Source organism: Lepidochelys kempii, chromosome 1 (assembly GCF_965140265.1).
Source record: "Lepidochelys kempii isolate rLepKem1 chromosome 1, rLepKem1.hap2, whole genome shotgun sequence".
Classification (NCBI taxonomy): Eukaryota; Metazoa; Chordata; order Testudines; family Cheloniidae; genus Lepidochelys; species Lepidochelys kempii.
The window spans coordinates 47,610,796-47,625,831 of record NC_133256.1 but is presented as its reverse complement, the minus strand read 5'-3'; the positions used below and the strand labels follow the sequence as shown (position 1 = coordinate 47,625,831).

Here is a 15,036-nt window from a genome sequence, read left to right as displayed (position 1 = left end):
CTTAACATGCACCCCTTAACATTCTTTTAATTTAAAAAGAACTTACTATACTTTGTTGCTTCATGCTACTGAGAGCCCTCTTCTTTGCCAGGTCAATTATGGATTTCAACTGCAGTATTAGCAGTCTATCCCCATCCTGGCTGTCTAGCCACTTAAGATCAATCTCTAACCCTACAACTTCATCTGCAGCTTTGGGCGGTGGCTCCGAAAGTTGTTCTTCACTATCCTCAGGGTTAGACATTTTCTGAGGCACCAGGTTGTTGAGGGGCAACATTATGAAATTATATCTACATCTGTAAGTTGTTCATAGGTTGTACACATAGCATCCACCTCCATCCACTCTTGAACATCAGCTATCCGAGTTTGAGCCATAAGTTCCCTGTAGACTCTATCTGCCTCCATGGCCTCTTCTTCCGTAAAACCTTCAAAGTTGTTCTTATCTTTGTTTTCTTCCTCATCTTGGTTGTCGTCACTTTCAGTGACTAAAGCACTTCTGAGACCACGATGCCAACGTTTCTTTATCATTGACAGAGCGATTCCTAGCCAGGCTGTCTCGACTAAGTTAAATACATCTAGCAAATTCAATTTCTTGATTACATCCGTTATGCTACTGTTGTCCTCAACTATTTTCTTTACTAAGACTTTACAATAGTTCATTTTAAATGTGGCTACAATGCCTTGATCGAGGGGCTGTATTTTGGACATTGTGTTCTTAAGAAGGTAGCTCACTTTTATCTTCCCGTCTTTGCTGGTTAACGTCTCAACTGGCGGGGTTGGCAGGACAGTTGCCTTTGGCTCCAGGTTTTGTCTGCGTAGATGGCTCCGGACAGCTGGTACAAAATATTTCTTAAACCGTTCCTCGAAAATATCCGATGTCATCCAGGCATTTTTTTGAATGGCGATAAATGAATGAAAGCGAATCCATGTTCTTATGGTGGAAAGCCCTAGGTGAACTGGATTTGCCTGTGCACAGAGGTTTAAGTTTATGTGTACCAGTTTTATTCACGCAGAAAAGTACTGTCACTCTCTCTTTTATCACCTTAAAACCTTCGGCCTTTTGTTCTTTGGTCCTAGATGCAAGTGTTCTCTCCGGTAGCATACAGTAACATAAGCCGATTTCATCGGCATTATAGATTTGCTCTGAAGCATAGCCTCGATGATGATCTCTTATAACTTTAGCGGGTATTCATTGCAAGCTTTTATATCTGCGGAGCGTGTCTCTCCTGAAATTGCGACTTGTTGAATGCCATGACGTTTTTTAAAATGATTAAGCCATCCACAGCTAGCTTTAAATTCGTTACCTTGATGTGCAGAAACGTCCTTGCCTGAGCTTCTAAAATAGAGATCCTTCTTCAATTTCTCCGCTTGTTTCCTTATAATATCATAGGAAATTGGCATGCCATCGGAGCGTTCTTGGGTAAACCATGTAAATATTGCTCTATCTAGTTGGTTTTACTGGGCAGTTTTTAGGCACTTCCTTTCCAGGTCTTCATTTTCATCCAGTTCAATTAGCACTGATCGTAATTTTTCCTCAACTTTGATCCACCCTCTTAATGTTGATTCCCCCACTCCTAGTTATTTTGAGACCTTCACTTGGCTCATTCCTGATTTCAGTCTGTCCAAAGCTTCCAATTTTTCTTGGACTGTCCATGCCTTTCATTTCCATGGCTGTGAACTACTTGCCATCACACCAATGGTATTTTAATACTGTATTAATGCTAACCATTTTTTTAAATTGTTTAGAAAATGTCAGTGCAGTTACAATGTTTCCAAAATACAACTAGTGAGACAACTGAAGCTTAGTCTATACTGCACACAATTTAGAAACAAGATTAAAATAGGCGGAAGAGATGAGAATGCCTAATGCAGGGGTGGGCAAATTTTTTTGGCCAGAGGGCCACATCCGAGTTCAAAATTGTATGGAGGGCCAGGTAGGGAGGCACAGCCTGGCCCCGCCCCCTATCTGACTCCCACCTACTTCCTGCCCCGACTGACCCCTCAGAACCCCCGACCCATCCAACCCCCCCGCTCCTTGCCCCCTGACTACTCCCTCCAGAGACCCCCCCACCCCTAACCACTCCTCCCAAGACCCCGCCCCCATCTAAGCCCCTCTGCTCCTTGTCCCCTGACTGCCCACCCCCGAGACCCTCTGCCCCTTATCCAACCCCTCAGCCCCAGCCCAGCACCCTTAACACGCCGCTCAGAGCAGCATGTCGGAGCCAGACATGCTGATGCCCCCCAGAGCACTGCTTTACCACTTTATATCCGAATTCGTTTTATATCGGCTCACGTTATATAGGGGTAGAGGTATATTGGAGACTGACAGGATAATACAGCTCTAGTAGTTTAAAGCTGAGTTTTAGTCCACCGATAACAGGTCTGAACATTAATTTATTTGCACAGATTCTACACCAAAATACACACTTCTGGATTTCTTTCCAAATGGTTCAAAAATTATGTATCCCTACCACAGGAAAGTGTTAAGCCACAACAGCTGCATGATGAGCTTCCAGAGAAACAAGTTGAGGCTCATCAGTTAAAGTACTCAAAACTGTAAGGATCAAACAAGAAAAAGAGCATCTGAGATTACCTACAACCCCAAACAGAAAAGCATTTCGACTTTGAAGGTCATGCTCTTCATATGAAAGATTTATAGGATTTACCTATAATCTGGCAAACACATACTGATAACCCAACATTCCTCCACTTGGGAGAGAAGATTGCAGAAACAGCAATAGTTTCCATATCATAGCCAGGAGATGGCAATACCTGAACTGGTACACAGAAACACAGGAATTGGTATACAAAATCAGATCAATGGCCCCATGTAGTTCAGTATCCTCTCTGAGACAGTGACCAGATGCTTTAGAGGAAGATAAACTCCCCTATTGTAGACAGTTATAGAACAACATGTCCATACAGAAGCTTCTTCGTGAAGGCAGTTGGCTTTCCTTATCCTACCTAACCTGAATATTCTCAATATCCATGTAACTGGTTAATTTTTTTTCCATTTTATTGAGCTCTTGGGCTCAAATAAAAAATATCTCTTGTACACCTCTATTATACACACATCCCACACACACCTCTATTTAGAGAGGAGATGAATAGTCACAAGTCTTTTCAATACATCTTCCTATGGGATTCTCTCCAGCAGAGCACACATTCTTGTTGATCCTGGCACCTTCAACTAGTCATACACATTGCTGGGTTCTAAATTAACTATTTAGAAAACCTCTGGGCACCACTGTGGACAGACAGTTCAATGAGAACTTCAATGCAGCGTGTAGTGGCAACCAGAGACTATATTACACAAACTACATTAAAACATTAAGGTTATAAAGAAAAGCATTCAAGAGTTAAGGTTGCACAGGCATTTCCTAATGCAGAATAGTAAATATGCATTATGATACTGTCTTTCATTATATGATCACAAAATAGGTTTTCCACAGGCCGCTGATTCATTCAGTTCACAAGATGGACAGAACTCATTTAATGAGCTGCTACTCACTAGTTTTTTCCCCCCATCATTGTTCAGTGCATATCCCCAGACCTTGTTTACTATACCCTCTTCTGAACACAGAACTATTAATTTCCTCATGGGCTTTTCTATGAAACTCATCACTATAATATTTGAATGCTTCACAAACATTCACAACCTCCCTGTGAAGTGAAGCAGAAATATTACTCCCATTTTACAGACAGAAGATCAAAAGTATCCATTAAATTTTGAGTGCCCAGTTTGAGACCTGGAATCTGATTTTTTCGGAGTACTTAGCATTGTATACGTTCAAGTCACATCTTCCATTGACTTCAGCTGAGTCCTCAGCACTTAAGCAAATCAGACCCCAAAGTCTCAAGGGGAATGAGAATAAAAAACAATTGCTGACAATCTCTGATAAGTCTGGTAAATGACTTGCCCTTCATCACACGGGAACAAAATTAAATTCTCCTGAGCAGCATCCAAATTGGCTTAACCATAAGACTGTCTTTTCTCCTTCCACAATCCCTTGCCTCATTCATTACAGACCTTCCAACTTCCGCAACAAATGAGACAGGTTCCTACAGACAATAGCCTCCTTAACAACACAACCCTGATTCACTCCCAGAGCGGGTCCATCCTACATACTGAATGAGGCTGGAGTCCCGTGGAAAAATAGTATATGATCATGTAATTAAGGACTAACATAACGCATATGAACTGACAATCTTAACTCTACCATTTCCTAATTTTGACTGCTTGACTTTGCAACCTCTGTAATGTTCTTTTAACTAACACACACACACAGAAATTTACCAGACTTTTAAAAAGCTAACACATTCCATCATATTAACTCCCACTCACTTGTGTCAGCAGCAGGGATTTTTTAGATCCACCGCAGAGACTTCCGCCACTTGAGCTAATGGAGTAACTGAAAGCAACAGTAAGTAGTCACCCTCTGTGTGAACCAGTACTAGATGAGGATGAGACACACACACTCTGCTAGTGTGTTTCAAAACTATTTTCTGGCAGAGGAACGGTGAAACTCAGGAATCTTGGCATTCATTCCAGGCTGTAGAGGGGAGTGTGCTCTTGTAGGCATAAACTCTGCTGCCCATTCCTTCCAAACTTGAATCCCTCTGCCCTGGCCCTGTCTTGTCTATTCATCACCATGGCTCTTTGTCCCAGCCCCAGTGTTCTCGCCTCAGGCTTCTCATCCTAATCCAAGAGTCCTTGCCCAGCCAATCTTACTATTCCCATCAGGGCTCCCCATCTGAGTCCCAATCTACCCCATTTTAATCAGTCTCCTTGCCCAGCCAGTCCCAGTTCCCCAATTCCAGCTCCTTCCCCAATCGGTCTCTTCTCTTAACACCCAACCTCCAGTTCTTGTCCCGCCTCAAAGGTTTCACTACCATCACCAGCTCCCAGTGCCTGCCTCCATTCCCAGCTCCTCATCCAGGCTCAGTCTCCCACCTCAACTTCTTGCCTCAGTCTCCCCACTCCTTATCCCAATATCTTTGCGCAGCGAATTCCTGTACTCCCCACACCCCTGACACAATCTGGCTCCTCATCAGATCTGTCTTCCGCACCATCATCTGGTCCAGGAAGTCCCAGTCACTTCCACCTCCTCATCTAATCTCAGGATTCCCCAATGCCCTGTTTCCCTCAAAGATTCTCAGTCCCACTCTCCTACCTCAGTCTTAGCCTCCCCTTTACCCCAGTCTCAATACCTCCCCAATATGCTCCAAGTCTTCTTGCCCAACAAGTTCCAGTCTCCACCCCAACTCCACAGTTGGTTTCTTTTTCCACACCCTTCCAATCCCAGTTTCACCAGGCTTCCTGTCCCAACCTACTCCTTTCCCTCCCATTCACAGTCCAACTTTTGTCCCCCTTGCCTTTGAGTCAGTTAGCTTTTTCCCTCCGCACTGTGTGGGGGCTAGTAGGGAGTGGTCATTGCAAGCAGAAGACGACAGACTCCCTACTCTCAGTTCTGGCACCCAACACCACGCCATTCTGCAGCAGCTGAGAGTAGCCATTACCGGGTAAGTCTGACTGCTTCTGAAGCCCTGGGCTGGAGCATATTCAGTCACTATTCAGAGATGGTGCACGTGCACATACAGGAGCTGTGAGAAGACTAATGATATTCTCTCCCTCTGAGGTGATGGCATATGTGCAGCCTCCACTAGCAGTTGTGACAGGATGGAGCATGCTCAGTGAAAACAAACTTTGGAGATTTTAGCTGCTGAACTCTAATCAGTCTCAACTAAACAGGTACGAATTGAGATTTTTCAAAATCTTATAGTAATTTAGCCAAATTAGGGCAAATTTTCACAGGAACATCAAAGACAAAGGCCACCTGCCTGCCACGTTTCAAGTCCCTGCTCCAAAGTATAGGGGCACTAGAGCGTCTCAAAATGTCACCAGTATTTTTTTTAAATGACAAAACAATGTATTTTTCTCTATCCTCATTCTAAGGAACAGCTGAAACATTTTGGATGGAGTTTTCATACAATAACTTCAGCCTGAGTCAGACAACCAGCATGGAAAATTTCAGCCCAAATGGTCAAAGTTGAAAGTTATAAGGCTCTGAAAATAGGCTCTTATAATGGCAAATGTCAGACAACCTTAATTGGTGGACTACTGACTCCACCTATACCAAGGAATAGGACAGAAAATATTGATTTACATAGGGCATATAATTGGAATTATCATGCCATTAACTGTGCTCATATATTTTAAAAGGCCAGAAGGAATGGTTTGAGTATTGGCCTGCTAAACCCGGGGTTGTGAGTTCAATCCTTGAGGGGGCCATTTAGGGTTCTGGGTCAAAAATTGGGGATTGGTCCTGCTCTGAGCAGGGGGTTGGACTAGATGACCTCCTGAGGTCCCTTCCACCCCTGAGATTCTATGAATCATAGGATTTTAATGCCAGAAGGCACAACTATGGACATTTAAGTCCGATTTTCTCATCTCAAAATACAGAATTTCACCTAGTGATTCTTGGATTGAACCCATAACTTCTGGTTGAGCTAGAACATATCTGTCAGAAAGACATGTGAATCTTGTTTTAATTTGGGGCCAGTCACATTCTCATTGTCCAGCACGGGACAGCTTAAAATGGCCTCGTTTTTCCAGTGTAGGAATCACGCCTCAGATGAATTTCCCCTTTGCTCAAGAGAAGTTGTGCACAACATTCTAATTGCAGGATATTCTATGTGGATCCTGAGGACAACACTGTATTAATTGCACTATCAGATTCTTTCATGGGAGACTCAAGGCAACAGGGCAACAAATCTCTGAGTGGGCCTTATAGCCTGAAGCCCAAACTCAATTTCAGGCTAAAACAACGTATGCCTGATTAAAAGGCAGAAAGATATAGGAGGAAAATGGTGGAGTAAGATCTTGGAAAACAAAACACTGGTCCAGAAAGAGGCATTCTTCCCCTTACGTTTTTCCCCCATGAATATGAAGAAATTATCACAGTCGTTTGTATCAAAAAGTCTTAGTCCTGCAACCAGGACACCTGTGAACTCATTTCATGAATATAAACTGTCTTAGTGTTACACACTATACCCTATATTTACTATTTTTACAGGACTACAATAAATTTTGTACAAAGTATGCCGTATAAGATCTACTGAAAATTACTGTCCTGGTAAAATGTGTTTATCAACACCACATGTAAAGTTATAAGATTCTACGTGCTCCAAGTTTAAGAAAAACAGGCACAAACCAGTGTTTCAGAGACAAAGACATATGAGCACCTCAGCCAGGTATCAGCATAATCAGATGAACTATCACCTAGGTAAGTGACCATTCTTTGACAAGAAGAAGGTTGTAAGCGAGAACTTTACATATTGACAGTGGAACAGTTGGGAGTTGGTATGTAAGCAGATTAGTTGTTGCTTGAACCACAGCTGGAGATAATCCTCAAAGAGGGGAGAAGAGCATAAGAAGGAGAAACAATGGCCTCCAAATCACCTAGTCTCCCCCCATCTCTACTCATGGAAGCTACAATGCTTGAAAGACAAAGGAGGCATCATTGAACTGGGGAAGGGGTCCTGGCTGGGAGCCTTTTCAGTCAATACAGATTGCTGTAAGCATATTATGAGATAAAAATCTTTGCTTTGAATCCATTTAGCTTGCTACATTAGGTATTAGTTTACGTATTATCATTTATTTGATTCTTAACCAATTCTGCCTTTATGCCTCATTACTTGTAATCACTTAAAATCTATCTTTCTGTAGTTAAAAAACTTCTATCTAAACCTGTATGTTTGGGTTGAAGTGTTGGGGAACCTCCACTTGAAAAAGTTTGTGCATATCTAGAGTCCTGCCATGAGTGCAGGGGACTGGACGAGATGACCTCTCAAGGTCCCTTCCAGTTCTATGATTCTACAATTTTCCACTGATGAAATGACAGACTTTATATGAGCTCATATTGTTCAGTAGAGAGCTGTTCAGTACAAGATGCACATTTCTAGGAGAATTTCAGGTCCTGGGAAGTTGCTGGTGTTGCCCTGTATGTAAATCATGAGTGGCTGGCCAGAACATTCATGTAATTCAGTTGGGAATGATTTTGCATGCTAGAGGCTGTGTGTGAACTGGCCAGGAGTGGTAGTTCTCACAGCAAAGCAGTGTAAAAGGCACCCCAGGATTGGTGAATTGAAGGGACAGCTGTTCAACAGTACAGATTGTACCCCATGTAAGGTCATACTCAGCAACAGTCTGCTGCACCACTGTTTTAAAAGAAAGTGACTCCACTATCTGCCCTTTTTTCATGTCTTTGATACACTTACAAATTTACCTCTGAAATTTACAATTCTGAAATCTGAAAACAAAAAGACTAGAGAAGTTAAAGCCAAGAGCAGAAGAGAATGAAAAAAAAGACATCACTATTTTTTAAATACTAATTTTCACCGTTGCCTATTTTAAAAGAAGAGAGAGCCCAACCCATCAGTCAAGATTCAGAGAGGGTAGTGAAAAGTTGTTTGTTTTTGTATGTTTCGGGGGGGGGGGGGAGAAGGTAGGACTGGTGTTCAGTGTTCCCTATAATTTTTTACATGCATGCGTAGAATGAATTTTGTTATGGGCACCAATATGGAGGTGATGTGTGGCGGGGGTGGGGCCAAGGGGTTCAGAGTGTGGGAGGGTGCTTGGGGCTGGGTCCAAGGGTTGGGATGTGGGCTCTGGCTGGGGATGTGGGCTCGGGGATGGAGCCGGGGATACGGGGCTCGGGGTAAAGGAAGGGGCTCAGGGCTGAGTCAGAGGATTGGAATGTGGGGGGGGGGGGGGTGTGAGGGCTCTGGAGTGGGGTTGGGGAAGAGAGGTTTGGGGTGCAGGCTGCTCTGGGGAGAGAGTAAATTTTTTAAATGACAAAGAGTAAATCCATCTAAACTGCCATAAAACGAAAGTTTCTGTAACAAAAAGATTACTCTGCAGCTGCTTGTTTAAATTGTCATTTCCTAATCAACCATCTCCATCTAGTTGGGCTATGGGTATTTCATGTAACGTAGAGTAAGGTCACTCTTAAAACTTTGCAACTTTCAAATTCTCAGCAGAAAAGATCACTCTCTCAGTTAGATGGAGAGTAACACCATAATTTGAACTATTTGCAAACATACCTTTCTTCAGTAAAATAATCTCTCCCGTCCAAGAGCGTATCTACACTGCACACTAAACTTGGTCTCTGACTCTGGTTTGAGCTCAAGCCCCCCTATCAGTTCACACAAATCAGTCCAACTGAGTCAGCAAGCACTCAGGACCCAGGTCCTAGAACCTAGATAGACGAGTGGGTCAGAGTCCCGCTGCAACTAAGGTTCAAGCTGTTACTTTGCAGTGTGAACGCACTTCAAGTAATGGACTAGAGTCAGAAGGTCTGCGTAGTGCAGTGTAGACATGTTAGTATGGCTAAGACCTAGGTCCAGCAACTGTAAACTCAGGTTTACAATGCAGCGGGGCACATAAGTGCAGGCTTAGAAACACCAAGTCCATAAGCCTGGGTCCCACAGATCCCGTGCAGTGTTGAAATACCCCAAAATGCTAACTGAAAGCACTAGAAATCACTATTTTAGAAGTGCTGGTAGAGGGGATTTTGCTGCTCTCTCACAGAAGGATCCTGTGGAAGCTAAAGACCTGTCAACACTACTAAAAGGACAGCAGAGTAGATATTCTAGTTAATCTCGCAAACAGATATAAAAAGTTAATAATTCCAAGAGCCTTTAAATATTACATATGGAAACAGAGGCTGCCTGAGATATAAGGTGGGTGAGATATTATCTTTTATTGAACCAAATTCTGCTGGTGGAAGGTACAAGCTTTCAAGCTACACAGACTAAGCAGTTTGAAATCTTATAACTTCCACCAACAGAAGTTGGTTCAATAAAAAATATTACTTTACCTATCTTGCCTCTTTCATAGGTTGGGACTACAGTTACAACAGTTATGCTTCTCACCAGTTATATTTGTTAAGTCTACAATATAACTGAGGTAGAAGATTTAATTACAACACTGTTATCTCCCGACTTTTATAGTAGCTAAATTTGCAGTGCAGACAGAACCTGTGTCCCCATAATGAGGTTAAAGCCTTGGATTTCTCAGGTAACTTATTTATTTTTATTTATACAATAACTAGTAAACTTGTTGAACCAGAATTAGATAAAATGATTTGGCTTGGGATGCAATGGGTGAAATATATTCGTTCTGCCCTTACTCTCCCACCACCTTTTTTTTTTTTTTTATTAAACATACATTTTCCATGTGCGTGCTTATTTCAACTTACTTTCAGTTTATCTGGTGACGTGTATGGAGCTTCAGGAGCATAAATTCTGAAAATATCAGCAAGGCAACACGCTACCAGCAAGCGCACATCTTTATCAGGGTGTTTGAGAAAAAAATCTGAAGCAAGATGTAATGCAAGATTTAGATACAGCTCCTTTTCTTCTTCAGAGTCCTGGTCCATATCCATGAATGTTTTCACAACCATCTACAAAAAAAATTAGATCAATATATAAGTGACGCTCTCTAGGTAAACAGGTCTTCATTCAAAATAAGGCAAGAGCTCATGCAATTCTACCCTTTCTCCACCCACCCAACACTCAGCTTTTGCACAGTGTTTAATATGCCTCTAAAGCAGCCGTTCTCAAACTGTGGGTCAGGTCACAAAAGAGAGTCCTGACCCTATTTTAATGGGGCTGCCAGAGCTGGAGCTCGACTTGCTGGGACCTTGCGGCCGAACCTAAGTCTAAGCCCCTCTGCCAGGGGCTGAAGCCCAAGCTCCACTGCCCAGGGCCAAAGCTGAGGAAGCCCTTGGACTTCTTTTTTTCTCCCCAACACACACACCTCTGGGGCGGTGGGGCTTGGGCTTTGGCCTTCCCGGCCGGGGCTCAGGCTTTGGTGCCCCTGTTGGGTAGTTATTTTTGGTGTCAGAAGGGGGGGCGCACTGCAATTAAGTTTGAGAACCACTGCACTAAAAAGACAATTCACTGATTCGACTGAGCTCAGAGGTGTTTACCTGTGCATCAGCCATGGCATCAACCATGGCATCAGCCATGCACAGGTAAACCCAGAAAGCAAAAGCAGTCAACTTTTATTAGGAAGCTTATAATTTCTTCTTTAAACATTTAGAGTTATACAGACAGTTGACAAACCCCCATCTGAACCTTCCCCCCCCCCACTTTATTTTCTTTTTGATATTTTAAGTTTCTGTCCTCTAAAACAAAGGCTGAAACAAGCTTCTCACCAGGACAACCCACCAACTAAAGCAGAGTGCACTGGGTTTTAATGCAATCATAAATTAACCCAGGACTTTATGCAAATTAATACTATTTTTATTACAGGAGGACTATGCGATCCCAATCAAAATCAGAGCCCAACTGGGCCAGGTCCTGTATCAACATGGAGTAAAAATGGTCCCTACCCTGAAGATAGACAGACAGAAAGAAAAACTAGTAGCCCAATAAAATATGTTGAAGACATTCAGTCACTAGTCCAATTTAAATAAAACGCTTGTTTGAAGGGGAAAAATAGATGTATTATGTTTGGCCTTTGATTATTTAGAATGAAATTCCAATACCTACTTTCCATATGATGCAATTTATTTTATGGGATATTTTTAAATTGAAGAATCTAAGTCATTATATAAGAATTTCTTATTTGAATCACGGAGATGTAATTATTTTAATTAGTGCAACTGCCATTGGATGTAACAAAATGGCAATTAAAGCTCGATCCTTCACCCATTAAAGTTAGTGGCAAAATTCCCACTGATTTTAGTGCTACAAGATTAAGGCCTTAAGAGATAGATTACTTGTTAAGTGGCTCACTTTGCACTTACTGATAAAATACTTCAAAACAACTATGATATTTTATTATCATAATATTTTTAGATATGGCGAAATCAGAAATCTCTTCTGGCTGGCCAGATACCAAACCAACCTGATTTATGGCAATTCTCTTGCATGTTTGAAGGACCTTCAGAGATGCTAAACTTCAAAATCACATTAGAAACAGAAGATTAAAATTATAATCTGTGTGTTTCTAATGTACCCATATAATTTCCATTGGAAAATGAATCTCCTTTCCTACTTAGCCCAGAAGAAATCAGTTGCTTGGGCTATCACACCACCAAGTCCCTTCCAAATTCCAAAGAGGAATTGTTTTTGTTACAGAAGATTGAGTTTCTGTAATTTATTAATGTACTAATAAACTACTACTTGGGCTTCAAATGAACTGAGCCACAAGTATGCTTCATGTTCATTCTGGGAATTAGCTTGAGTTCTCTCCTATTTTGCATTTAAACCAAGTTCACCATTTGTCAACATTTAAATGTTCGTTAGTTTTGCATGACCACTACCACCAAAAATATACAACAAAATTAATTGACTTTTTTTGCATTCTCATCTCAATTTGCAACTCATAGAAGTGAGGAATTAACATTTTTAGAACTAGGTGAAGTGCAGAAAGCCTCTAGCATAAGTTTCTCCAAATAGATCAGCCAATACTCTTAAATCCTGACCTGAAATTCTTCTACTATTGAAGTATTGGATTTTCCCAGAGCTCACAGTAACAACTATGCAGAACTGTGCTAAATTGGATTATGGTACTAGGATGAAAAACAGTTTCAGAGACTAGGATGAAATTAAATATTTTCACTCGTGACAAAGGATTTCAAACCAAGTTTCCAGCGCTGAAAGCCATCCTTCCACCTAGACACAAATATGATGCTTGCATATAAAAAGATAAACAACTAGGAATTGTAAAACAATTCAAAATATTTGAAGACTATAAACACCAAAGAAAGAGATGAATTATTCAAGAAAGTAAGAGAAAGTATAACCAGAAGCATGGGCTGAAACTTGGCTGATCTCATTCGTTGCATTTTGAGGCCCAGGACTCATGAAAGGACTCATAATTTAAAATGTGAGACTTACATTTCTTTTTTGGATTGTTTGGTGATTTGAGTGTCTTGTTCTTTTCTAATGAGTCAGCAACTACTTTATATCCACTGGCTTATCAATTAGTTTCTCCCCCTGAATACTTTGAGAATGACAGCAGTTGCTTTTCAAATCTGCCTCCCAAGAGTGCAGCCACCATGCACCTGCAAGATGCTATGCTGTACTCCACTCCCCTACCTGAGAAGCTTAAGTCAGGGACGCAATCAATACAAATGCCACTGGCACAAAATATGGAGAAAGGAACAATCTGTAGGAGTTTGACAGTTAGCTGAATGGAGTCCAATAGAAGCCTGTCTAGGCCAGGATCATTACAGCTAAGCACAGGATGAGGAGTCCCTTACAACTGAACAGGTTGCCTTGAAATTATTGTGCATTCTCATATGCAGGAGAGAAAATCTCTTTTCACAGGCATAGCTTTGTCCTTTGCAAAGGAAGAAAGTGCTACTTCAGCTTTGGGTAGGCTCACAAGGTCTGTCTGACTTTGGTGATCATTATAAAGTGTCTTGGAATATTTGCCTAGGCTCTTGACCTTTGAAGAGGCCACACTCCTCTATGATTTTTAGGGCAGCATATAGCAGCTATATACCTGTAAGAGCAAACTACAATATTCAAGATTAAAGTTTGTCCTGAATTTCTTTCTTGGGAATCAGGCTCCAATTCAGAAAGCTAGCTTTCTTCCCATGAAGACAAACCAACTAGTCAAGTCCTGTTCTATTCAGATTTTTTTTCTTGCTTTTCTAATGCACCTTCCATCTCCCACAAAAAAATATAAGGATGAGGTGGAAGCCTCTTCCTCCACTCCTTTGCACAGTGAATCCTAGATACGATAGTGCTTGACTTTTTTCCCCCAAGCTGAGTCTTCTGCTCCAATTCTGAAAGGAAAAAGTATGGGGGAAAGAGGGGTTTACATTACCCGCCTACTGAGAGCAACTGCTAACCTTCAGCCTTTATTGGTATTGCACTGGGGGCTGGAAGGTCATTTTATTGGTCCTGACAGAGATAAGGAAAGGTATCTCAGGTTGTCCAAGGATAATCTGTAGGATGGATACTGTGATGGGTTCCCCCCTAGCCTGATGGATAAGTGCGTAGTGGAATGTGAAAGTGTGGATGGATGACCAGGTGGCCACCGTACAGATGTCCGGGATAGGCACCAGGCCAGGAGGCTAAGGCCCTCCTGACATCTATGAAATGCAACCTATGCTCCTCCTCTGACTTACGCAGCTTTGGAAAAAAGACAGGTAAGTAAATGTCCTGGCCCACATAAATCTGTGAAACCACCTTGGGCAGGAAAGCCGGGTGCAGCTGCAGCTGGAAAGTGTCTTTGTAAATGACCATATAGGGTGGTTCTGAGATAAGTGCCCTAATCTCAGAGCCCCAGCAGGCAGATGTTATTGTAATAAAGAACGCAACCTTCCAGGACAGGAGAAGGAGACAGCAGGAAACCAAGGGTCCCATGAGCCATGACAGCACAAGATTCAGGTCCCACGGAGGAATGGGGTCCCTGATGTGCGGGTAGAGGTGCTCGAGGCCCTTGAGGAACCTGGTAGTCATGTTCTGGTCAAAAACCAACCTACCCTCAAGTGGCAGATGGAAGGCCCGCTCAGGCTGAATGCCTTTATCCAAGAACTAACAGGAGAACAGCTTCCATTTGGCCAGGTAGGTTGCCCTAGTGGAGGGCTTTCTGCTGCCCAACAGAACCTGTGGGACAGCAGCCAAGCACTCCTGCTCCTCTGCACTTAACCACGCAGTAGCCAAGCAGTCAGGTGCAGCACCTCCAGGTTCAGATGCAGAAGACTGCCGTAGTTTTGGGACAGCAAGTCCAGCCTGAGTGGTAGCTGCACTGGAGCAGCCACCCAAGAGGTTCAGAGGCATGCTGAACCAGTGCTGGCGCAGCCAAGCCATCACTGCAAGGCCCCTCTTCGCCCTGTCCTGCTTGATCTTCATGAGGACCCTGTGAATCAATGGCACTGGGGGGTGGGGGAAAAGGTGGAAGGCATACAACAGAGCCCCAGACTACTGAAGCAGAAAAGCGTCCAACAGGGTGCCCCTGTCGATCCCCCCAAATCGAGCAGAAAACACAGCATTTCCTGTTCTGACTGGATG

At 42.6% G+C, this 15,036-nt stretch overlaps 1 protein-coding gene across 7 annotated transcripts in view; it reads right to left on the bottom strand.

Annotated features, from left to right (window-relative positions):
* The window catches only part of PDS5B (PDS5 cohesin associated factor B), a 257,931-nt gene that overhangs the window by 186,603 nt on the left and 56,292 nt on the right, over positions 1 to 15,036 (bottom strand). For all 7 annotated transcript variants that reach the window (XM_073341612.1, XM_073341603.1, XM_073341640.1 and 4 more), the window contains one exon: positions 10,260 to 10,463. In XM_073341612.1, coding sequence (XP_073197713.1) covers positions 10,260 to 10,463 — 204 coding nt within the window. The remainder of the gene's footprint in view (positions 1 to 10,259; positions 10,464 to 15,036) is intronic.